General features: G+C 54.9%; 4 protein-coding genes across 10 annotated transcripts; 3 read left to right on the top strand and 1 right to left on the bottom strand.

The window, feature by feature from the left end:
* Positions 1 to 717: 717 nt before the first annotated feature.
* On the bottom strand, positions 718 to 7,947 carry RXRB (retinoid X receptor, beta). Of its 4 annotated transcripts, none has more exons than XM_011976657.1 (10): positions 7,337 to 7,784; positions 6,275 to 6,522; positions 5,418 to 5,574; positions 4,867 to 5,046; positions 3,558 to 3,730; positions 3,032 to 3,161; positions 2,697 to 2,829; positions 2,490 to 2,593; positions 2,072 to 2,177; positions 718 to 1,957 (listed from the first exon to the last, which is right to left on the bottom strand). In XM_011976657.1, exons 1-10 carry the CDS (start codon positions 7,569 to 7,571, stop codon positions 1,810 to 1,812), a joined length of 1,614 nt encoding a protein of 537 aa, XP_011832047.1. In that variant the 5' UTR covers positions 7,572 to 7,784; the 3' UTR covers positions 718 to 1,809. The 4 variants fall into 4 exon arrangements, with proteins under 4 accessions (XP_011832047.1, XP_011832049.1, XP_011832051.1 ...); XM_011976659.1 differs by having other exon boundaries at positions 2,490 to 2,581; XM_011976661.1 differs by lacking the exon at positions 7,337 to 7,784 and adding an exon at positions 7,036 to 7,111 and having other exon boundaries at positions 2,490 to 2,581.
* SLC39A7 (solute carrier family 39 (zinc transporter), member 7) lies at positions 7,920 to 11,525 on the top strand. 4 transcript variants are annotated; one of them, XM_011976665.1, is made up of 8 exons: positions 7,920 to 8,032; positions 8,339 to 8,485; positions 8,858 to 9,010; positions 9,169 to 9,222; positions 9,360 to 9,518; positions 9,651 to 9,791; positions 10,000 to 10,196; positions 10,630 to 11,525. In XM_011976665.1, exons 2-8 carry the CDS (start codon positions 8,434 to 8,436, stop codon positions 10,900 to 10,902), a joined length of 1,029 nt encoding a protein of 342 aa, XP_011832055.1. In that variant the 5' UTR covers positions 7,920 to 8,032; positions 8,339 to 8,433; the 3' UTR covers positions 10,903 to 11,525. The 4 variants fall into 4 exon arrangements, with proteins under 4 accessions (XP_011832055.1, XP_011832053.1, XP_011832052.1 ...); XM_011976663.1 differs by having other exon boundaries at positions 8,339 to 8,753; positions 8,842 to 9,010; XM_011976662.1 differs by having other exon boundaries at positions 7,920 to 8,753; positions 8,842 to 9,010.
* A 1-nt stretch (position 11,526) lies between these two features.
* On the top strand, positions 11,527 to 13,910 carry HSD17B8 (hydroxysteroid (17-beta) dehydrogenase 8). Its single transcript, XM_011976666.1, has 9 exons — positions 11,527 to 11,810; positions 11,996 to 12,213; positions 12,318 to 12,434; positions 12,544 to 12,636; positions 12,737 to 12,822; positions 12,925 to 13,009; positions 13,213 to 13,255; positions 13,454 to 13,528; positions 13,717 to 13,910. The coding sequence occupies exons 1-9, from the start codon at positions 11,759 to 11,761 to the stop codon at positions 13,731 to 13,733; spliced, it is 786 nt and encodes a 261-aa protein (XP_011832056.1). The 5' UTR covers positions 11,527 to 11,758; the 3' UTR covers positions 13,734 to 13,910.
* Positions 13,911 to 15,574: 1,664 nt separating this feature from the next.
* Positions 15,575 to 19,820, top strand: RING1 (ring finger protein 1). The gene is made up of 7 exons (XM_011976667.1): positions 15,575 to 15,725; positions 15,846 to 15,982; positions 16,720 to 16,880; positions 17,009 to 17,224; positions 18,259 to 18,648; positions 18,829 to 19,102; positions 19,402 to 19,820. Exons 2-7 carry the CDS (start codon positions 15,905 to 15,907, stop codon positions 19,501 to 19,503), a joined length of 1,221 nt encoding a protein of 406 aa, XP_011832057.1. The 5' UTR covers positions 15,575 to 15,725; positions 15,846 to 15,904; the 3' UTR covers positions 19,504 to 19,820.
* Positions 19,821 to 21,989: the final 2,169 nt, after the last annotated feature.

Here is a 21,989-nt window from a genome sequence, read left to right as displayed (position 1 = left end):
CTCCATAATTACTTCCCTCACCCCGCCCCGTGTAATTACAGAGCGGGCCGGGGCGGGGGTATTTATAGACAAGGCTATAGATAGCGACGAACTGGGGCGGGGGATGTGTGGGGAGGTGTTCTACGGGGAGCAAGAGGCCAGAGACCGGAACCCACCGACAAACACAGGATAGTCAGGTCCAAGGATATGCACATGGGGGACGCGGTAAGGGAGTCCCAGGGCCCAGGTAGAGGGGGAGCAGTGGTAAGATGAACGAGCAGTCGACTCTGGTTGGAAGAGTCCAGGGAAATGGGGTCACTCAGGGACGTGGGCCGCCTCGTGGCGGGCAATGCCTGAGAAGCCCGCAGCGCTCAGCGCCCAGTGCGCCCCCACGAGCAGGCACGGCGCCGGGTCTGCCCGGAGCCCGCAGCGCGGCCGGAGGGAAGGCCGGAGCGAGCCGAGGCGCCGCCGCCCGCTGGCGCGGAGAGGGCACGAGCGAACAAGGCGCCTTTGAGAAGCCACCGCCCCCCCTTCCTCCTCTGGCCGGCCCCGCCCCTAGCCTGGCACACCCTCTCCCCCCTCCCCGACAAAGCTTGCCTTGTGTCCCCCACCCTGCGTCCACCTCTTGGGCCCCAGGGAACCTCGGTGGCAGCGTCCAGGGATCGCGTCCGGAGCTCCCAACCGGATACCCCCCCCAAGCCCGAAACGGCGCTGCCCATCCTCATACAGTCACCTCAGTCCAGAAAACAGCGATTTTAATTTGAAAGCGATTTTATGTATGAGTGAGAGGGGAAAGGAGCCCCAAGGAGAAAGGACGCAGGGCAAAAATCATGCAGCCCCAGCACCCCACCTCTGCGGGCTGGCCACCTCCCCTCAATTCTCAGGCCAGGATCCTGTGTCCCCAACCTATGCTATGTGCCCAGGGCTGGAGGAGAGCTGTGAAGGGAAGGCCTCCGGGACTACACTCAGGAAAACATCCCCTGTGGGGACCCTGTCCTCACAGCCCAGGCCCCTTCCCCAAGTTAGACAGAAGAGATGGGGAGGGGGAAAGCTGGGAAGGCTAGTGCTTGGAGAGCCCTAGAGACAGGCCATTTCAGGGCCCTGCCTTTCCCAAACACCCACCTCCACCACTGGCATTTCTTAGTCAACCTGGGAAAGTACAGTACTTCTTTGAGTCTAACTGCAAGTCTCTATCCTCAGAGGAAATTAAAAATAGCAGATCGGTTCATACATCTCCACCAGCCCCTTCACCACCACCACCACCTTTTTTATATTTCAGTCTGACTGCAGAAGGAGGTGAAGTGTAAAAAGAGACTCTGGACAGTAACAGGGCCCCTCCCTCTTCCAGAGAGGCCCCCATCTGCCAGGTTTGAGAAGAGGAAAGCCTGTCAGGCCCTACTCTCATGTCCATCAGTTTGGGAGGCCTGCCCCCCAATATCCACCTCTGGGGGAGTTCCCCATTTCCACTCTTCAGAAGGGAAGCAAAATGAGGCAAGATGAGAAGGAAGCAAGGTCCTGGAGGCAGGGCCAGTGCTTTGTGCTGGGGGAAGGACAGAGGGTGAGAAATCACCCCAAATCATGGGAGACCCCGACAAATTCAGAGACTCAAGGCCACTGAAGGGAGACAACCAGTCTTCACAGGGATCTGGGGTCCCTTCCAACTTGGGATATCAAGCAGATCCCTTGGAGGGTTTATGTTCTTGGTTCTGCCCTGTACTTCTCACCCCATCAAGGTTCTGGGAACATGGCCCCCCACCCTGCCCCAGGGCTTGGAGTCCCTCTAGGATGTGTGCTCCTCCAGTGTGAGAAGCACCACGTCAGGGTCTGAGCTCAGGCCAGTTGATGGGGAGCCTCAAGCATCTCCATGAGGAAGGTGTCGATGGGGGTGTCACCAATGAGCTTGAAGAAAAACAGATGCTCTAGACACTTAAGGCCAATGGACCGGAGGGCAGGAAGACGTAGCAGCAGCTTGGCAAACCTGGAGTGGAGGTGGGAGAGGGGGATTGAGAGCTGGAAGCACACGGGCCCTAAATACATCCTCATCGCACTCCCCACTCCCAAGGGAGCCTCAGTGCCCCCAGCCCCATCTCACCGTCCCTGCTGCTCAGGGTACTTCTGTTTGCAGTAGGTCTCCAGTGATGCATACACTTTCTCCCGCAGGACCTCCACCTCACTAGGGTTGGAGAGGCCCTTGGCATCTGGGATGGCAGGGAAGAGAGGAGGAAGAGAAATGAAGACAAACCAAATCAGGATGGCCATGTGGATGTCAGTCACAGGATGCCCCTTTTGGGCTGCATTTGCTTGCCCTTTACCAGAGGCCTGGCAAGGGAAGCAGGGCCCACTGGGTTTGTGGGATGGATCCGTGGATGTGGGTTTTTCCTTGGCCAGTTGGGAGATTTCCAGGTTGAGGGTCTTACTGAGGGGGATAGCTGGGTAACTTAGGAGTCTCGGAGAAGAGGAGGCTCCAAGGTTGCCTTGGCCTTGAGAGACAAAGGTAATCCTCCTCTTACCTGGATTAAACAGAATGATTGCCCTCAGGCAGCCAAGCTCTGTCTTGTCCATCCTCATGTCACGCATTTTGGACACTAGCTCTGTCAGCACCCTGGAGAGGGACCTGCAGGTCACTCAAAGGTCACAGCTCAGCCAGCCTTGGACACGGACCAGCCTATAGCCCCACCCCCTCTATCTACATGCCAGCCTAGCCGAGGGCCACTGACCGATCAAAGATGGCTCCTACTCCTGCCGAATGGGCTGAGTTGCGGTGCACATGAAGACCTGTAGCAAGGAGGATGCCATCTCGAACATCAATGGATCGGTGGGAGAAGGAGGCAATGAGGAGCTCATTCCAGCCTGGGTGGGGCAGCAAGGGTCAGGAGCCAGAAATCAGGCCAAGGGATTCAAAGCACATCAGTAGAAGAGAAGGAGAAAAGAGGTGGCGAGGTCAGCAAGTTTGGCTCCGAGTACACAAGGTAAGGCCACTGGGGTCACTAAAGGTTGGGAAGTCAAAGAGGGGTCAAATGTCAAGAGGTCAAAGGGATCCAAGGTCACTGACCTGCCCGCAGCAATATGACCTGATCATCCAGAGGCAAGGAGGAAAAGTGTGGGATCCTCTTCGCCCACTCAACAAGCGTGAATAGTTGTTTGTCAGCTGCCTGACAGATGTTAGTCACGGGGTCATTTGGCTGCAGGGGACAGGGGTAAGAGTTATCGAAGATTTTCAGATACGCTGGGAGCCCCTTGTAAGAGGCTTTTGACAACCCCTCCTTACATATAGTCTTCCTGTGAGCCCCATCCAAACCAATCCCTGTAAGTCAGGCTTCTCTTCTGGCATTCGTGCAAACAATTATTTATTTGGGACATGCCTGTGGTTCTGCCAGTGGGTTGTTTGGGGATTGGAGACAGAAGGAGCTATCACATCCACCTCAGAGGTTTGAAAGACCCTGTTTGGCAGCACTTCCAGTCCCAAGTAGTGTTAGGAAGGTTATGTGGGGAAAGGAGGGGGAGGGGATATAGAACAGACCTAGACTGCCTCCCCCAACCCCCATCACCAAGGAGAGTGGATTGACCCCAACACTCACGCTGCTGCCGCTACCCCCGGTTCCCCCAGGACCCTCAACGCCCTGGTCACTCTTCTGCTCCACAGCAAGCTCTGCCTCCAGGATCCTGTCCACAGGCATCTCCTCGGGGGCTCCCCCAGCCCCCTCCCCATCCCCATCCTTGTCCTTTCCCCGCTGACGCTCCTCCTGTACCGCTGCAGGGGGAAGCGGGAGAGAAAAAATGGAAAGTCAGCAGCCATCCATGAAGGGGTTCCACAAATATACTTGGCCTCATCAGGATCTCATGGCCCTTGGGAGATATTTATATGAATGGGGAAGTCACTAGAAAGGGTGGACTGGGGGCAGCCCTGAAGCAAGAGTTATAAAAGGGCAGATAAGTCAGTCTGGAAAGGTGAGGTAGGTAAAAGAATTAGGGAGGAATTTAAATGGAGAGCCTATTACATGGTTAAAAAACATGCCTGAGAAGGCTGATTGAAAAAAAATTTTTTTTTAAATAAAATATGCCAAGAAACATGCTAAGCACATTTTAACATTTATTCAATTATTATAATGATGCTGGAAGCATTTATTCTCATTTTTAAAGATGAAGAACTTGGGATTCAAAGAGATTAGTTTGCTTAAATTCATATACTACATAGCAGGTCATACAACTTAATCTAAGTGTGTCTGAGTGCAAATCTTGTGCTCTTCTTACTCAACAAATAGGCAGTGAAAGGGGCACTGGCCTAGGTCTTCAGAGATGTGGGTTCTGATCCCAAACCTGCCTGCCACTCCTTTGTTGCATGACCTTGGGAAAGCCAAGCCTCAGGCTCATCTTCTCTAAAGTGGGCGTTTTGACCAAGATGCACTCTAAAGGGTCTCTCAGAATCCTAGGAATCTGACTTAAGAAGATAAGATGGAGAAGGAAGGGAAGCCCTGAGGTCTTCAGTAAAGTCTGTAAGCTTAAGAGTGTCAGAGTCCCAGGAGTTAGAGGAAAGACCACAGATAACAGGAAACAGAGACCAGAGAAGGTCCATGGAATCAAAGAGAGGAGGAACTACTTAGGTTAGAAATGGGGAGACAGCCCATCATGGGTAAGGAAAAGTTATTCTATCCTAGGACCAGTCTAGGGAGGGGTCATAGGTGCAGGCCACAGAGGCCTAATCATTAAGAAGGAAACTGAAGGGCCAGAACAGGGTAACAGGGAGGACAGCTGCAAAGGGAGAGAGAAATCAAATATCGCCCTCTAGAGGAGAGAGAACAGTCCAGCCTTCCAGAGAGGTACACAGTCTGAGTCGGATAGGGGAGAAGGGTATGTGGTCTAAGACACCTGGGTAGGGCAGGTCCTTACCCTCCCTCTTCATGCCAGTGGCCAGGCACTTCTGATAGCGGCAGTACTGACAGCGGTTCCGCTGGCGCTTGTCCACTGTGCAGTCTTTGTTGTCCCGGCAAGAGTATGTAAGGTCCTTGCGGATGGTGCGTTTGAAGAAGCCCTTGCAACCCTCACAGCTGTAAACCCCATAGTGTTTGCCTACAGGGAAATGGGAGGAGCAATAAGAAGGTTGCATGGAGACAGCTTCACCATTTAGTCTCTTTCCAATCTCCCCCTAGCAAAACTTAAAGTTTAAGTCCTCTCCGTTTGCCAAATACAGAGATAGGGAACCAGGAGCTGAGTGATGATCCAGTCCCAGTCTCCCCACTGTTCAGAAACCCTACAGGCACTCCCTTTTCCCTCTGACCTTCCCCCCAATCGCATCCTACACCTCAGCTTCAGTTTCTTTACTCTCATCAAGCCTCCCCCAGGTCACTTGCTCTGACCAAACCCCATAAGCCCTGGGAATCCCACAGGTGATGATACACGGCCCAGACTCTCCCTCTCTGTTCATCCTCTGAGCCCCATACCTGAGCTTCTGTCCCCGCAGATTGCACATAGCCGTTTGCCAGCCCCAGGGCCACCTGGAGGGGGTGGACAGTGCAGGCCCCGGACCCCTAAGACTGGTGGCTTCACATCTTCAGGGGGGCCAGACCCACCCCCAGGGAGTGACACTGTTGAGTTAATCTGGGATGGGGGAAATAGGGAAGTCACAGGAAGACTTGTTGGGAAGGAGAATCTCACAGAAGTGATGGAAATCATTCCCTACCACTAAGCAAGGCCCTGCAGTGCACATTCCAGAGGGCATCATTTACACTGCAGTCTATGTGAAGGGCCATCCCTGGAGCACAACCCCAAAGAGAATAAACAGGCCCCCCGAAATTGTGCAACACAGTGACCCTGAAGGGCAGGTGTCTTGGGAAAGCAGATGGGACCAAAAGGGCAGAAAATCACTGATAGATGAAAAGGACATCAAGAATATCAGAATTAGCTGGGCGTGGTGGTAGGCACCTGTAATCCCAGATACTCAGGAGGCTGAGGCAGGAGAATCGCTTGAACCCAGGAGGCAGAGGTTGCAGTGAGCCGAGATCGTGCCACTGCACTCCAGCCTGGGCAACAGAGCAAGACTCCATCTCAAAAAACAAAACAAAACAAAACACACACACACAAAAACAAAGAATATTAGGGTTCTTTTAGGGGAGGAAGCATGCACTGAAAGATCAGTCACCTCAGGAAAGGCAAGGGGTCTCACAAAGACCACAGGACTGACAAGATTAGAGAATTGGAAGGTCAATGGGCCATGGGGAAGTTCACATATGGATCCTCGGTTACAAGGAAAACAAGAAAACGAAAGTGGCCAGGCAGTAAGTTGGTCACAACCTCTCACCTGGGGGCTGCTGACAGGCCCGGAGAATCCTGGGGGAGCTGGAGGGGGCAGACCAGGGGACCCCATGGAAGAACTGATGACTGGAAAGGGAGAGCCCAGTGGGGGGGGTGGCATCGGAGGTGGGGGTGGGGCCCCAGAGCCTCCAAGGGATGGAGCTGTTGAAGGGGGTAGGGGTGGTCCAGGAGGAGAAGGGGGAGGGACTCCCTGGGGAAGGGGATTTGGGGAGGAGCTGTCTGGGCTTCGGGAGTCTTAGGGAGGGGTATGTACACGTACACAGACACAAAAGAGACAGAAGAGACAAAAAAAGAAAATGAGTCTTCAAACATCCAACTAGAGACTTTAATTCTCTAATACCCCACCGTGCCGGACCCAGCCCACTCCAACCATCCCCAAGTCCAGAGACACCCTGCTGTCAAACAACTGTGTAACTCCGGCTGGTCCGATGGTAGTGGGTTATCAGAACTTATTAATAAACATTAGTGTCACTAAAATTGATATACAACCCCCCACTGCTATATTTGACTGGCTAAAAAAACACAGCATAACTCCTCATTGTGGTGAGAGGAGGGAGGTGACAAGGAGAGGAGGATAGTTCAGGTGAGGAAAATTTTCCAACCGATCTATTTGAATACCAGGTCATCCTAAAGCCACACCTGTCTCGTGGGTGGGGCAACACGTGGGGTAGACCATCGAGCCCCTCTATTCCCAGCGTAAAGCCAGGTAGCCAGAGCGTGCAGGGGAAAGAGATAGGCGGGAGAGACCCCTCCTACGACGCAGGATCTGCCTTTAAACGCCCAAAGTCCTGAAGCTTAAGAGGAATCGTTCCCTTCCCACGCCCGCGACCTCCGGTGCCCAAGGCCTCAAGCGGTCACGGTTAGGAGGGCGGAAGCTCCCCTTCCCCGCCCCGCCCCGGGGAGGAGGGTGCTAAGGCCCTCGGGAGGGAGGGGACGCGTGTTTACAAACAAGGGGGCGGGAGCGCCAGGAAAACCAGAGGAGGGTGTGGGGGAGGGGTTGCAGATAACGCGGTTACTGGCTCGCCTGCCCTTCTGCTGGGACACTCACCCCGCCCGCTGTCGCCCATCCCGTCCCGTCCAGCCTCCCCCGGCTCCGGCTCCGGGGTTTGTTGTTCTCCGCCTGCCACCGCCGCCGCCGCCGCCGCTGCGGGATCCAGCCAGGGCCGTCGCCGCCGCCACCGGGACGCGACCCCACAATGCATTTCTTTTCGCACCCCCACCGGCCCACACTGCCCTGCGGCATGCCGCTGAGGGAGGAAGGGCGGGCGAGCGGCCCAAGACATATCCCTGGCTGAGAGTAGGGATACCGAAGAGCTCCCAGGGATTCCCAGGGGTTGACCGGAGGAGTAGCTGAGCACGAGGAAGCCCCTGAGAGAAAGACTCTGGCCTGGATTGGGTAGAATTAAGCCCGTCGCTCTGCTCTGTACCAAAATGACAGCGCCAATGTGGCAGCCATCTTTGTACAGACGGGAAGTCTCGGCGCGAGTTCCCGCCCCCTCGTCTAGTTGGAAACCGAGGAGGCGGTCTCCTCCGGCCTGTTAGCCCGCCTCGCCCACCCTCCCCTCAAATAACCTCCACACTCGCGCATGCGCATCAGTGCAGGATGGATTCGTCGCTACCAGAGTACCGCCATATTGGTAAAGGCATTAGGACGAAGGTGGAACGGAACTTCCTGTTCTCGCGGGAGCTAAAGGCGGGACTGCCACGTCCGAGCAAACCGGGAAAGGAGAGGATCCCGGAGCTGGTGAGAATTCTCTGTTTTTCTCTACCATCCTTTCTAGGCCTTTTCCTTACCTAATGAGTCATAGAGACGAGGGCCCAGAGAGTCTGTAAAGTGGCTGGTGAAAGACTAGTGTCCCAGGGCCCTACATCCGGGAGGGGGTTCGGGATAAAGAGAACTAGTCTTGGGAACAATGTAGGTAGGTGGGAACTTAAGGGAATGGGAGAGCGGCCCATAGAGGTGGACGGAGGGCGCTATTGGAGTAAAGCTGACCCTGTGTAGGTATAGAGTTGAGTCAAGTGGAGTCACTGTCTCTGTCCCTCTGGTCAGCGTGATGGCCAGAGTCCTGGGGGCCCCCCACTGGGTGGCCGTGGGACTGCTGACCTGGGCGGCCTTGGGGCTTCTGGTGGCTGGACTCGCGGGTCATGACGACCTGCACGACGATCTGCAAGAGGACTTCCATGGCCACAGTCACAGGCACTCACATGAAGATTTCCACCATGGACACAGCCATGCCCATGGCCATGGCCACACTCACGAGAGCATCTGGCATGGACATACCCACGGTCACGACCATGGGCATTCACATGAGGATTTACACCATGGCCATAGCCATGGCCACTCCCATGAGAGCCTCTTCCACAGAGGACATGGACATGACCGTGAGCATAGCCATGGAGGCTATGGGGAGTCTGGGGCTCCAGGCATCAAGCAGGACCTGGATGCTGTCACTCTCTGGGCTTATGTGAGTCTCCAGGGGATGGGAGAGAGAGGGGCTGGTTCTGGATTGTTGGGAAACACCACAGTACTTGACCCTGACTCTCCCTCACCAGGCACTGGGGGCCACAGTGCTGATCTCAGCAGCTCCGTTTTTTGTCCTCTTCCTTATCCCTGTGGAGTCAAACTCCCCCCGGCATCGCTCTCTACTTCAGATCTTGCTCAGTTTTGCTTCCGGTGGCCTCCTGGGAGATGCCTTCCTGCACCTCATTCCTCATGCTCTTGGTAAGTAACCTCTGACTTCTACCTCAAATCTAACCTATTTTGTTCTTTGGGGGAAAAGGGTTCTTTCTCCTTTATGATCCCTGACCTTTCGATATTCCCCCAAATACACACCCTTTGTGTCAGATATTCCCTCATCTGGTTTTCCCCCCATCTTCCAGAACCTCATTCTCACCACACTCTGGAGCAACACGGACATGGACACTCCCACAGTGGTGAGGAAGAGACAGATGGGGATGGGAGTTGGGGTGCTGGGGAAGGTCTGTCTCTCCCTATTCCTCACCTCCTGCACTTGAGGAGGAGGAGTCTGTAATGCACATCTCCTTTAATGTCTCAATGCCTCCATTCCCAGGCCAGGGCCCCATTCTGTCTGTGGGACTGTGGGTTCTCAGTGGAATTGTTGCCTTTCTTGTTGTGGAGAAATTTGTGAGACATGTGAAAGGAGGACATGGTCATGGACATGGACACGCTCACAGTCACACACATGGAAGTCATGGACATGGAAGACAAGGTGAGCCCAGGAACAACTTTCCCGAAAGCTGACTTGCCTGCCTCAGAATCTCCTCATCTTACGGCCCTCAGGAGGGAGAGGACATGTTGGAAGATCTGTTCTCCACGCTGACTAACTCTTTTCTTCCCTCAGAGCGTTCTACCAAGGAGAAGCAGAGCTCAGAAGAAGAAGAAAAGGAAACAGGGGGGGTTCAGAAGAGGCGAGGAGGGAGCACGGTACCCAAAGATGGGCCAGTGAGACCTCAGAATGCTGAAGAAGAAAAAAGAGGCTTAGGTAAGGGCCAGAGTTGGTCATAAATTTGGGCAAGGGACATCATCACAAATCACATGGAATATGTGCTGTGGGTAATGGCAGGTGTCTCGGAAACACTAAAAGACTGGGTATGAAGTGGTCTCTGAGGGGAGGTGTGAGAATAACTGACCAAGACTGAACAAGTGGTGATGGAGGCCTCTGATCATTTTCTCTTCTCATCCTGTACAAGATCTGCGTGTGTCAGGGTACCTGAATCTGGCTGCTGACTTGGCACACAACTTCACTGATGGTCTGGCCATTGGGGCTTCCTTTCGAGGGGGTCGGGGGCTAGGGATCCTGACCACAATGACTGTCCTGCTACATGAAGTGCCCCATGAGGTCGGAGACTTTGCCATCTTGGTCCAGTCTGGCTGCAGCAAAAAGCAGGTTGGTGATGTCTGCCAAACACAGCTACCTCAAACCCTTTATTTCTCCTCACTCACCCTAAACTCAAACAGCCTCTTGTTAGTTCCAGACAATTCATACTGTCATTGACAAGTCCTCTAGAAATGAGGGGAAAGAAGTTCTGGTTACTTTGTCCTTTAGCTCAGTATTTCTTAAACTGTGGTCTATAAACCATCTGAATGGTTTAGTGGAGTCTTACACACACATGCCTACTCAATCAGAAAGTCTGGAAAGGACCTCTGATCGCTAAGATTTTTCAGAAATTGTCTATTCTAGACTGCCCCCTCCTCTCTTTTTACTTTGATGTTTAGTTTCCAAATCCATGTTCCCTATACCTATACCCCACCAGCCACTTCTAAACCACTGATAATCTTTAGCTATTGGTGAGTGCGTTTTTCTCTTTTCTGCCCATCAGGCAATGCGTCTGCAACTACTGACAGCAGTAGGGGCACTGGCAGGCACAGCCTGTGCCCTTCTCACTGAAGGAGGAGCAGTGGGCAGTGAAGTTGCAGGTGGTGCAGGTCCTGGCTGGGTCCTGCCATTTACTGCAGGTGGCTTTATCTACGTAGCAACAGTGTCTGTGTTGCCCGAGCTGCTGAGGGAGGCATCACCATTGCAGTCACTTCTGGAGGTGCTGGGGCTGCTGGGGGGAGTTGTCATGATGGTGCTGATTGCCCATCTCGAGTGAGGCGTGGGATAAACTACTCCTGCCCCAAACTTCTACCCCTAACTCCAGGTCAGTGGTGTGTAGAGGTTGGGGGCCCTGGCCAGGGACATCTGCCAAAGGAAGGAACTGTAGACTGGGAGAATGGTTACTTTGGCATTAGGGCCTTCAAGGGCTGGCAGTCTTAGAGGCTGGAGCAGTGAGAATGAGAGGCCAGAGGGATGATAGTGTTGGGCACCCCTTGACCATGTTGCATTTGGAAGGCTAAATGGGGCCGTGAAGAAGGTTGGAAGGGAGAGGGGGTGATGGCAGCTTACCTGGTGTCCCCTACCCCACCTGTTCTCGGAGAACCAAGTTGCCATACAGAAAGTTCTCCAAGGTCCAGTTCCCTTTCTCCCACCAGTCGGTGAAGGCTTCAGAGAAGACCAGAGTCCTGGACAGAGAGGGTAACAGGAGGAGTCGGGGATAAACATCAGACATCAATCATGTGTCCTAATTTGGGAGTGATTCCGGGGGATGGGGGTGGGAGAGGGTTAGTTGGTAATCTCATGGCCTGATTTTTTTTGTTTCTATTCCTTTTATATCACTGTTTGACTCGAGGGGGAGGGGTGGCAACCGGAAATAAAGTCCTCCGATCTTCCGCCCCACATGCAGTCTTTGTCTTTTTGGGGGGAATGGGGCCCCCTGTCTTCTCCGCACCCGGGGCCACTAAGCAGCAGTGTCTGGCCACGCCCCCGCAGTGGGAGGTCGGCCTGCGCTGGTGGGCACAGATGGCCTAAGGCTGGCGGGTCTTTGATTGGCCCCGGCTTTGCCCTGGCCACACCCCCCTCTGCGCTGGGATTGGCTTAGTGCTGGGGTTCCCACCCACCCACAGGCCGCAATGGCGTCTCAGCTCCAGAACCGGCTCCGCTCTGCACTGGCCTTGGTCACAGGTTGAGGGGGTTCTCTCCTGGGGCGGTTTGGGGTGTTGGAGTGATGTCAGGGGCTTGCCCTTGGAGTCTGCGGCTGCTGTGACCTCTGACCCCTTATCCACATTTTACTAACTTTCTGCCCTGTGACCTCTGATCTGTGCCGCCTCCTCCCCTTGCCCGGTCCGGCGTGTTCTGTCCTACCTCAGGTGCGGGGAGCGGCATCGGCCGAGCAGTCAGTGTACGCCTGGCCGGAGAGGGGGCCACCATAGCTGCCTGCGACCTGGACGGGGCAGCGGCACAGGAGACGGTGCGGCTGCTGGGCGGGCCAGGGAACAAGGAGGGGCCGTCCCGAGGGAACCACGCTGCCTTCCAGGCTGACGTGTCTGAGGCCAGAGCCGCCAGGCGCCTGCTGGAACAAGTGCAGGTGAACGCCAGGCTACCTTCCCCCTCTAAAGCTCTAATATTACCTCCACTGCCCCGGCTCTTTGGGGGGGGCGGGTTTTGATGCGTAACTTCCCCCTTCCATAGGCCTGCTTTTCTCACCCACCATCTGTCGTTGTGTCCTGTGCGGGCATCACCCAGGATGAGTTTCTGCTGCACATGTCTGAGGATGACTGGGACAAAGTCATAGCTGTCAACCTCAAGGTGGCGATCTCTGAACCTGCTACTTTTGGCCCCCTTAGCCTGGAGAGGGAGTTGAAGGAGGGCTGTCACCCCAGCTGATCTTTTCTCCCTTGTTACCCTTTCCCGCCAGGGTACCTTCCTAGTCACTCAGGCTGCAGCACAAGCCCTGGTGTCCAGTGGTTGTCGTGGTTCCATCATCAACATTAGTAGCATCACAGGAAAGGTCAGGTTGAGTTGGACGAGGTCAATCAGCCAAGTGGCATAGAGAGGAGAACTCCTCCTTGAGACTCCTGACTCATTCCACATCTCTGACTCACCTATAGGTGGGGAACATGGGGCAGACAAACTATGTAGCATCCAAGGCTGGAGTGATTGGGCTGACCCAGACTGCAGCCCGGGAGCTTGGACGGTTGGTCAGATGCTTGAGGGTGCTGGGGAGCACCTGGGGGGTCTGAAGGAGGGACCAGCATTCAGCCTTCTCCAGAATCAGCAGCCACTCTCCTTCCCACAGACATGGGATCCGCTGTAACTCTGTCCTCCCAGGGTTCATTGCAACACCCATGACACAGAAAGTGCCACAGAAAGTGGTGGACAAGGTAGGAGGCTGTGGGTGGAGGGCAGAAGCATTCAGAGACTCAATCTCTCTGGGCTTCACAGAGAGAGAATACTGGGCACAGTTCCTGGCAAACATTAAATATTCAATGAATGTATGAGGAATGAAAACAAAAAAGGGTCACAGACTCAGTCTTCAAAAAAATCCATAAAAGCAGCTTTCACCTACATGAGTATTTCCTTACAGATTACTGAAATGATCCCGATGGGATACTTGGGGAACCCTGAGGGTGAGCACTGAATGGAGAGGAGTCCCTGGGAAGGGGGCCTGAGTGAAGAGATCCCCAAGGTTTTGGGATTTTCTACGGGACTGGTGGTTGGTGTCTGTGGAAAGGTTTGTGGGGAGGGATGTCTTTGGTGGGAGATTATAGCTATTTTGGGTCTATAGGAGTGAGCAGGATTCTGCCCTCTCCCCACCATTCTCGTAGATGTGGCAGATGTGGTCGCATTCTTGGCATCTGAAGACAGTGGATACATCACAGGGGCCTCAGTGGAAGTCACTGGTATGAGGCCAGCATGGGGAGGGACAGGGCAGAGAAGTAGAACCCAGACTATATGAGAAAGCAAGTAAGGGGAGTCTGGAGCCACTGGGAAGGGCAGAGGTCCCCAAGGCCAGGGACAAAAGTGGGCACCCCCTAGACCATTTGTCTCTCCACCCATGCATCTGTCCAAATGTTTCTGCCCCTCCCAGGAGGTCTTTTCATGTAACTGCCTCAAGGACCCTGGACTCTGCTCACCCCCCCATCACTCTGCCTGGCCTCCTGCTGATGAGGACTCTAAGTTCCCAGGCTACAAAAGGGGTGGCAGTGTATGGCTCAGGAATGCTGAATATGGGAAGCAGGGGTGCTTGTGACCCTAATAAATTCCAAATCCTCTTCCCTGCCACCTCCGGTTCTTCTTGTGTCCAAGCCCTCAGACCCTTCCCCACCTCCCCCTCCTTTCCCTTTCCCGAAGGATTGTTCCCTTTCACTGCCTGGTCTCCCAGGGCAACCCCCGCCGCCGGGTGTGAGAGGAAAGAGTGTGTGTCACTGTGTATGCGTGACACTCCGGGTCTTTTTGGAGGGAGGGGTTTCTGCATCACCCCTTTCCACTGGTTCTGCAGCACCAGTCCCCTCCCCCCAACTCCCTGGGTTCTTATGGTCCCCAAGGTTGATTTGTTCATGGCCTCATCTTGGTGTCCAGTCTGGCCTTGAAAGGGGGTCTTGGAACAGGTGGCCCTCCCCCACCCCTCTCCTTTCTCTGAGTCCCCCCCTCCCCTTTCTCTCCACCTTACAATAGCTGCAGCCGGCCTGGGGTCGGATGGGGGGGATTAGGGGAGGGGGCCAGGATTAGGGGAATGAACCAGCCGATGAAAGGGGCTGGAGAGAGCAGGAGGGAGGGGGCTGGAAAGAGGAGGAGGAAGGGGAGGGGGGTCTGCGCTAATCGACTCTGGCGCCCACATAAGGACTGGCCACGGACTGAAGGAGAGGACAGGGAAGTAGGGGGGAACTGGGGTGGGGGGCGAGGGCACCCACTGCTGCCTTGTCCCAGAGACAGGCCACCCCCTGGCAGCCGCAGCCCAAGTCCGGGAGCCTCAGCTCGGGCGGGGACAAGACGTCCATCAGGGTCTCTAACTGCCCCCTACCCCCTCGCTCCGTATCCCTCTCATTCCCTGCACTCAATGGGGATCGCTCTGCCCCTTCCTCTTCTCTTTCCTCCCCATCCCCTTCGTTTACTTTAGAGTCCTGGAAGAGGCTTCTGCCCACTTCCCACTCCAGACATTCTGACCCTGTGTACCCCACCCACACGCGCACCCCCACTCCCCAATGGGAGCCCCATCTTGTGTGTGTCCCTGTTTCCGCGTGGTGTCTCCATTCCTCCCGTTCCTCCCGTGCGCCTCCCTCCCTTCCCCGCCCCGGGCCGCGGCTCCTGATTGTCCAAACGCAATTCTCGAGTCTATGGCTCTGGCCGAGAGTTGAGTCTGGACGTCCCGAGCCGCCGCCCCCAAACCTCGAGGGGGAGAGCGGGTCGGAGGGTCTAGGGAGAACCAAAGTGGAGGGTGGAGGGAGTCCCCAGGGTGGTAAGGGGAATCCCGAGCACATCGGGACCTAGGTGCGTTCTCTGGACTAGAGGGCAAAAGCGGCAGAGGATCTTTTGCAGCCTTTTTCCACGGAATCCTGGAATGGGGGTTACGGAGAAGTAAGGGGGGTTGATCCCCAGAGTCGCCAGGGTACGCAGAGTGGGGGAGGTAGCCCTTTCTACGAACCCTCTGTCCCCTCCTGGGGTCCCAGATATTCCAGGCCCCGCCCCCTGGAGCTGAGGCCCTGGGTGGGGGCCTCTGGAAGGGAACCGAGGCTAAGGTTGTTGGCCGCGCGACGGTGCTGGGCCGGGGGCGGAGACCGTGGTTCCCTAAGTGGCGCAGAACTCCCGGGACGCAGGATCCTCACGTGGGACGAGCTCGTCCCGTGGGCGGGAGAACCTCGGCGTCCACGTCCCGTCCCACCCGCGCCGCGAATGGCGGGTGACGTCTCCGCCGGCGGGGGGGCGGGTGTAGCGGAGGAGCAGGCGGAAGTGACGTAGGGCCCCAGCGCCCGGGCCATGGCGGCGGCGGTGGCGGGAGCTGCTGTCTGAGCAGCAGTTGCGGACCCAGCGAACTTGGCGCAGGAGCCCGGGCCTAGAGAGAGGCGCGGCGGCGGCGGGAGCGCGAACGGCTGGAGCTGGGTGAGGGGCAGTGCCGGCGCGGGGGCGGGAGCGGGGGCGGAGAGGGGCGCTTCTGGAGGGGCGGGGTCTGCGCGAGGGGCGGCCCCCCTAACGCCCTCCTCCCCTTTCCCCCACCCCCAGCCTTCCTCGCCTCCTCCTCGGCTGTAGAGCCCTGGTGGGGGGGTCTGTGCCCGGTCACCATGACGACGCCGGCGAATGCCCAGAATGCCAGCAAAACGTGGGAACTGAGTCTGTATGAGCTGCACCGGACCCCGCAGGTGACAGGCATTCTCCCTTTCAGGCTTACCCCCTCCCGCAAACCCCTCCATCCACAGACCCCATCACACAGCTTCTTTTCCATAATTTGCTCTATTCTGCCCTGCCTGGCCCTATCTTTGAATCACCTTAATCTTTCCAAAGCACTTCGCATTTACCTCATTTAATCCTCAAAACAGTCCTGCCAGAGAGGTGGAGCAAGTATTATTGTCTTCATTTGAAAGATCGCAAACACAAAAATTACCTTCCCTGTTCCTCATTCAGTATTATAAGTCAGTGCATATAAGACTCACCTTGGGAGTTTATTAAAAGCAGAGCTTCATGCTCCCCAACATTCTGATTCAGTAGTGGATTGGGTTCTCAGAATCTGAATTTTTAACAGGCACCCTATGGGGTTCTAATACAGGTAGCACCAGGACTTTAAAAATTTTTGTCGAATAGTTTTTCTCAGCCACAGATTTGTGCCATCTTCACTCCTAGGCCACTTAGTTACCTCAGATCCTCCTATTCCAAAGCTCCTACTCTTAGCTAATGGACACTAAAGTCTGTCTTTTCTCCATTTGCTCCAAGTCATCAGTCCTTCTCTTTCTCAGAATTCTTGTCTCGAATAGAGACCAGCATGGGTACCCAGATTCTGCCTTCTCACTGTATTTTTCAAAACCCTTATTTTATGGGCTGCTGTTTCTAAAACCCCTTTCCCTCTAACCCACACCACCTTTCTACTCACTGATGCCTCCAGGAAGCCATAATGGATGGCACAGAGATTGCTGTTTCCCCTCGGTCACTGCATTCAGAACTCATGTGCCCTATCTGCCTGGACATGCTGAAGAATACGATGACCACCAAGGAGTGCCTCCACAGATTCTGCTCTGACTGCATTGTCACAGCCCTACGGAGCGGGTAATAGGAGAGACATGTTTGAGATGAGATGAAGGGGTACAAAGTTAGGGCCCTCTCACTGGTCTTGGTTCAGCTTAGGCTTCAGTTCCCTTGACTGACCACTCAGGGCTTCCCTTCTTCTACCCCAGGAACAAGGAGTGTCCTACCTGCCGAAAGAAGCTGGTATCCAAGCGATCCCTACGGCCAGACCCCAACTTTGATGCCCTGATCTCTAAGATCTATCCTAGCCGGGAGGAATATGAGGCCCATCAAGATCGAGTGCTTATCCGCCTGAGCCGCCTGCACAACCAGCAGGCATTGAGCTCCAGCATTGAGGAGGGGCTACGAATGCAGGCCATGCACAGGTGTGAGGGTCAGGAGAGAAGCAGGAGTGGTGGGATGGGTCCGTGGATCAGTCTTTGTTGCCTGCTAGCTTCTAAGCCTCAGCATCCTAAGAGCTGACCACAGACCGATCATTAGGGCTGGAAATCATGGGTATAAATTGCAGTTTCTTAGTAAACAACTGGCACTGCTATTCTTAAGAAAAATATAGGGCTGGGCACAGTGACTCACATCTGTAATCCCAGCACTTTGGGAGGTGAGGATGGGAGGATCACTTGAGCCCAGGAGTTTGAGACCACCTTGAATAACATAGGGAAACCTCATCTCTACAACAAATTAAACATTTAGCTGGGCATAGTGGTACATGCCTGTAGTCCTACCTACTTGGGAGGCTGAAGTAAGGGGATCCCTTGAGCCTAGGAAGGAAGTGGAGGCTGCAGTGAACCATGATCATACCACTGCACTCCAGCCTGGGCGAAAAAAAAAGGCCCAGTCTCAAAAAAAAAAAAAAAGAAGAAGAAGAAGGAAAAATACAGTTTACCTCTTGACTTTCTAGAAGTTAGAACAGTAGAGCGATTTTGAGAATAAGCTCTGGATTTATACTGCTGGAAGTTAAATCACCTCCTAGGCCAGCATCTCTCAGTCTTTCATGTGTATCCAAATTACCTGTAGATCTTCTTCAGATGCAAACTCTGATTCAGTATGTCTACAGTTGGGCCCGAGAGTCTGCATTTCACAAGCTCCCAGGGGATGTCTGTGCTGCTACCACATTTTGAGAGGTGTCAGCCTATGATCGCTAACAAGTTACTTAACCTCTCTAAGCCTCAGTTTCCTCAGCCATAAAATAGAGATAATATAATTACCTGTGTCATAGGATTCATTGTATTAGGTGAGGGGATTGGTGCAAAACACTTAGCAGAGTGCTTAGCACACAGTTAGTGTTTAATAAATGTTAGGTATCATCATGAGGATTTTTCTTATCTCTTAATTCTCTGAAGTTTAAAGTCTAAGCCCTTTATCCTGGATGCTTTCTAACCTTAATCACTTGCTTCTACAGGGCCCAGCGTGTGAGGCGGCCGATACCCGGGTCAGATCAGACCACAACGATGAGTGGGGGGGAAGGAGAGCCTGGGGAGGGAGAAGGGGATGGAGAAGATGTGAGCTCAGACTCCGCCCCTGACTCTGCCCCAGGCCCTGCTCCCAAGCGACCCCGTGGAGGGGGTGCAGGGGGGAGCAGTGTAGGGACAGGGGGAGGCTGCACTGGTGGGGTGGGTGGGGGTGCCGGTTCGGAAGACTCTGGTGACCGGGGAGGGACTCTGGGAGGGGGAACGCTGGGCCCCCCAAGCCCTCCTGGGGCCCCCAGCCCCCCAGAGCCAGGTGGAGAAATTGAGCTCGTGTTCCGGCCCCACCCCCTGCTCGTGGAGAAGGGAGAATACTGCCAGACTAGGTGAGGAGCCCTGTCCTTCCCCCAGCCACTGAGAAACCAAAGATCACAGATTTCCATCAGAAGTGGGCTTTGCCCAAACCCAAAATACTACCCCAACCCAGAATCCATTTTGGAAAGCCCCTACCTCCAGTCCCCATCTGAGGCGTCCTGGCTCTAAGCCTGTCCTCCCTCCCACTCCAGGTATGTGAAGACAACTGGGAATGCCACAGTGGACCACCTCTCCAAGTACTTGGCCCTGCGCATTGCCCTTGAGCGGAGGCAGCAGCAGGAAGCAGGGGAGCCAGGAGGGCCTGGAGGGGGCGCCTCTGACACCGGAGGACCTGATGGGGGTGGCGGGGAGGGCGGGGGTGCCGGAGGAGGTGACGGTCCTGAGGAGCCTGCTTTGCCCAGCCTGGAGGGCGTCAGTGAAAAGCAGTACACCATCTACATCGCACCTGGAGGCGGGGCGTTCACGGTGAGAGCTTCTGAGGGCAGTAGTAGAAGAGGGGAGAGGAGGGAGGGTGATCTGGGCCACATAGAACCATGAGCCTGGTCTAACTCATCAGCACTCTTCCCCTAATATATCCTCCATCTCTTTCTATGTCCCTTCTCCTTTCCCATCATCCGTGTCCTTTTTTGCCCCATCCCTTTTATTATTCCTTTTTTCTTTCTTTCTTCCTCCCTTCCACCTTTTGCCTCTCATTCATTTCCTTTTCCATCTTCTCCAACTTTCTTCTCTCTTTTCCTCCCCTCCCACTTTTACTCCCTCCTCAGACGTTGAATGGCTCGCTGACCCTGGAGCTGGTGAATGAGAAGTTCTGGAAGGTGTCCCGGCCACTGGAGCTGTGCTATGCTCCCACCAAGGATCCAAAGTGACCCCACCAGGGGACAGCCAGAGGAAGGGGACCATGGGGTATCCCTGTGTCCTGGTCCATCACCCCAGCTTCTTCGTCCCCCAGTATCCCCAGCCCAGCCCGCCAACAAGAGGACACAAATGAGGACACGTGGCTTTTATACAAAGTATCTATATGAGATTCTTCTATATTGTACAGAGTGGGGCAAAACACGCCCCCATCTGCTGCCTTTTCTATTGCCCTGCAACTTCCCATCTATACAACGTGTTGGAGAAGGTGAAGAACCCTCCCCTTCACGCCCTCCTACCAACAACAAACGTGCTTTTTTCCTCTTCGAAACCTGCAGTTCTGTGTGTCTGTTTATCAGGAGTGTAGAAGAAAAAGGGAAATAGATTGGGGAGGGAGGCCTAGAAATAATGTAAAATCAGCGTTGGAAATGGGGAGAAAATGTCGGGTTATTCATGATATATCGTCGGAAACTCCAAATTAGCAAATATGTATGAAAATAGGAACCACCTATGAAGCTGGAAGACAGGATAAAAAACAGGTGCCAAGTCGGACCCCAAACTTCCCCTAAAACTTGAATCGCCCAGGCTGAAATCCAGGGTTTCAAGACTAAAGGGAAAGCAGGAAAATGGCTCAAAAGAGAAAGGGATGTGCCGTGATGTTTGGAAGTCACTGTGAGCAGCTGGTTTCTATAGCTGGAAAGAGGGAGGAAAGTGGGGAGGGCTGCGGAGGAGCTCCCTGTTCCACATCCCGGTCCCCGGGCCACCTCCCAAAAAAGGGCAGGCTGGGCTGCGGACTAGGAGTGCGAGTGCACAGCCCTTGCCCGCCGGGCGGCAGGGCTCAGCGGAGGGAGGGCCGCCCGGGAACTGTAGTTCTGTGCTCCTCCAGGCAGCGGCTGAGAGCAGAGGACTGGGGACATCAAGGAAAGCCGCGGCTGCCTTACCGGCCTCGAGTTCCTCGAGCGGGGCTGGGCACCAAGCCTGAGGCTGAGGGGACAGGGGCGCACGACTGCACTCCCGGTCCGAGGCAGTGCAGGGATTCGGGGCAGATGAACCGCCTCTCCAGAACCGACTGCTGTTCCTTCCACCACCCGCAACCTCTCTGCCCCTCACTTCCTGTTTCCTCTGCTCTCGGTACCCCCAGCCCCTCCGGCCCCAGATTCCTCCCCCTTGCTCAGTTCTCTGTCTCACTGGCAGAGGAGCCGGTCGTGTTTCCCTCTAAAGCCCGCTTGGCCCTCCCAGTTCCGCAGCTGGGCAGCCCACCCGCCGATCCGATGGCTCCCTTCTCCACCCTTGGGATTTCTTGTTTGTTCGGCCTCCTCCCCAGTACCCTCAATCCCGCAGATGCAGGTGGGCATCCTCCAGCCCCAGCAAATACTGCGGACCAGTTGGACTGGCTGGTCCCTTGCCTGCAGAAGCAGACAACACCCACTTCTACCCTCATAGGAGCCCCTTTCTACACCCACTTCCCTGGAACCCGTGATCCTGACTCCCCTCCTCCCGGACCCCAAGCATCCAAGAGGTGAATGGTATAAGGGGAAGTTGTAGTGGGAGGCAGATGGGCGTTGTTCCTGGAGTTTCAGGGTAGAGAAGCAGGTGGGGAGGAGTCGGGTGAGACACCGAAGTGGAAGCCGAAACTCTGGAGTTAACCTGACTTCTGGCTCCAAGAGCTGCTGGGATTGTCCTCACCCTCCTTGTCCTCCCCAGCCCTAACCACCCGGCAGCCTCTTCTCTGTCTCTGCTGCCCGCCCCGCCTTCACTCTGAAACAGCCTGCCCCCTCCCGGGTCCCCAGTCTTCACCTTGGCCCCACACGCCCCCCTCTCTATCACATTTCGTTTCGTGCCCCCCCTCACCCCCACCGCCTGGTGCGAGTGCTCTTTCGCCCTCCTACCCCCGTGACTGAACCTCACAGACATGGCTGTATATTTAGGTAACACCATGTGGGAGACACACAGGAACCCGTTTCCATCCTGGCTCCACCGGGGCATTTCCTTTCCAAGTCCTTCAGTCCCTCCCGATCAAGCCTGGGTTACTGGGTCAGGCAAGGTGAGAGGTACAAAGTGTGCAAAAGAAAACGTTACTATTTTGTTGAGGAACAAGATACATGTGGAATAGTTGACAATGCAGAGGAACAGGGTAGAGGAAGAAGGGTCGATACAGTATTAGAGTCAGACAAACCTGGGTTCAAATCAGCTCTGCCACTTAGAAACTGAGCGACCTTGCACAAGGCACTGGGTCTTCCCTCTGTTTCTTCACCTGCAAAATGGGGGAGAATAACAGGTTGCCCTGAGAATTTAGAGATAATACAAGTAAAGTTACATGCCTAACAGATCAGTGGGTCTCCCAGTGTGGATCCCAGACTAGCAGCATCAGCATCGCCTGGGAACTTGTTAGAAATGCAAATTCTTGGGCCCCACCGCAGATCAACTGTTTGAGAAACTGGAGGTGGGGCCAGCAGTTGCATTTTCCCAAGCCTCCGTGTGCTTCTAATGTTCTCACAAG

Source organism: Mandrillus leucophaeus, unplaced genomic scaffold, assembly GCF_000951045.1.
Source record: "Mandrillus leucophaeus isolate KB7577 unplaced genomic scaffold, Mleu.le_1.0 Scaffold1699, whole genome shotgun sequence".
Classification (NCBI taxonomy): Eukaryota; Metazoa; Chordata; class Mammalia; order Primates; family Cercopithecidae; genus Mandrillus; species Mandrillus leucophaeus.
This window is presented reverse-complemented; position numbering and strand designations above follow the sequence as displayed.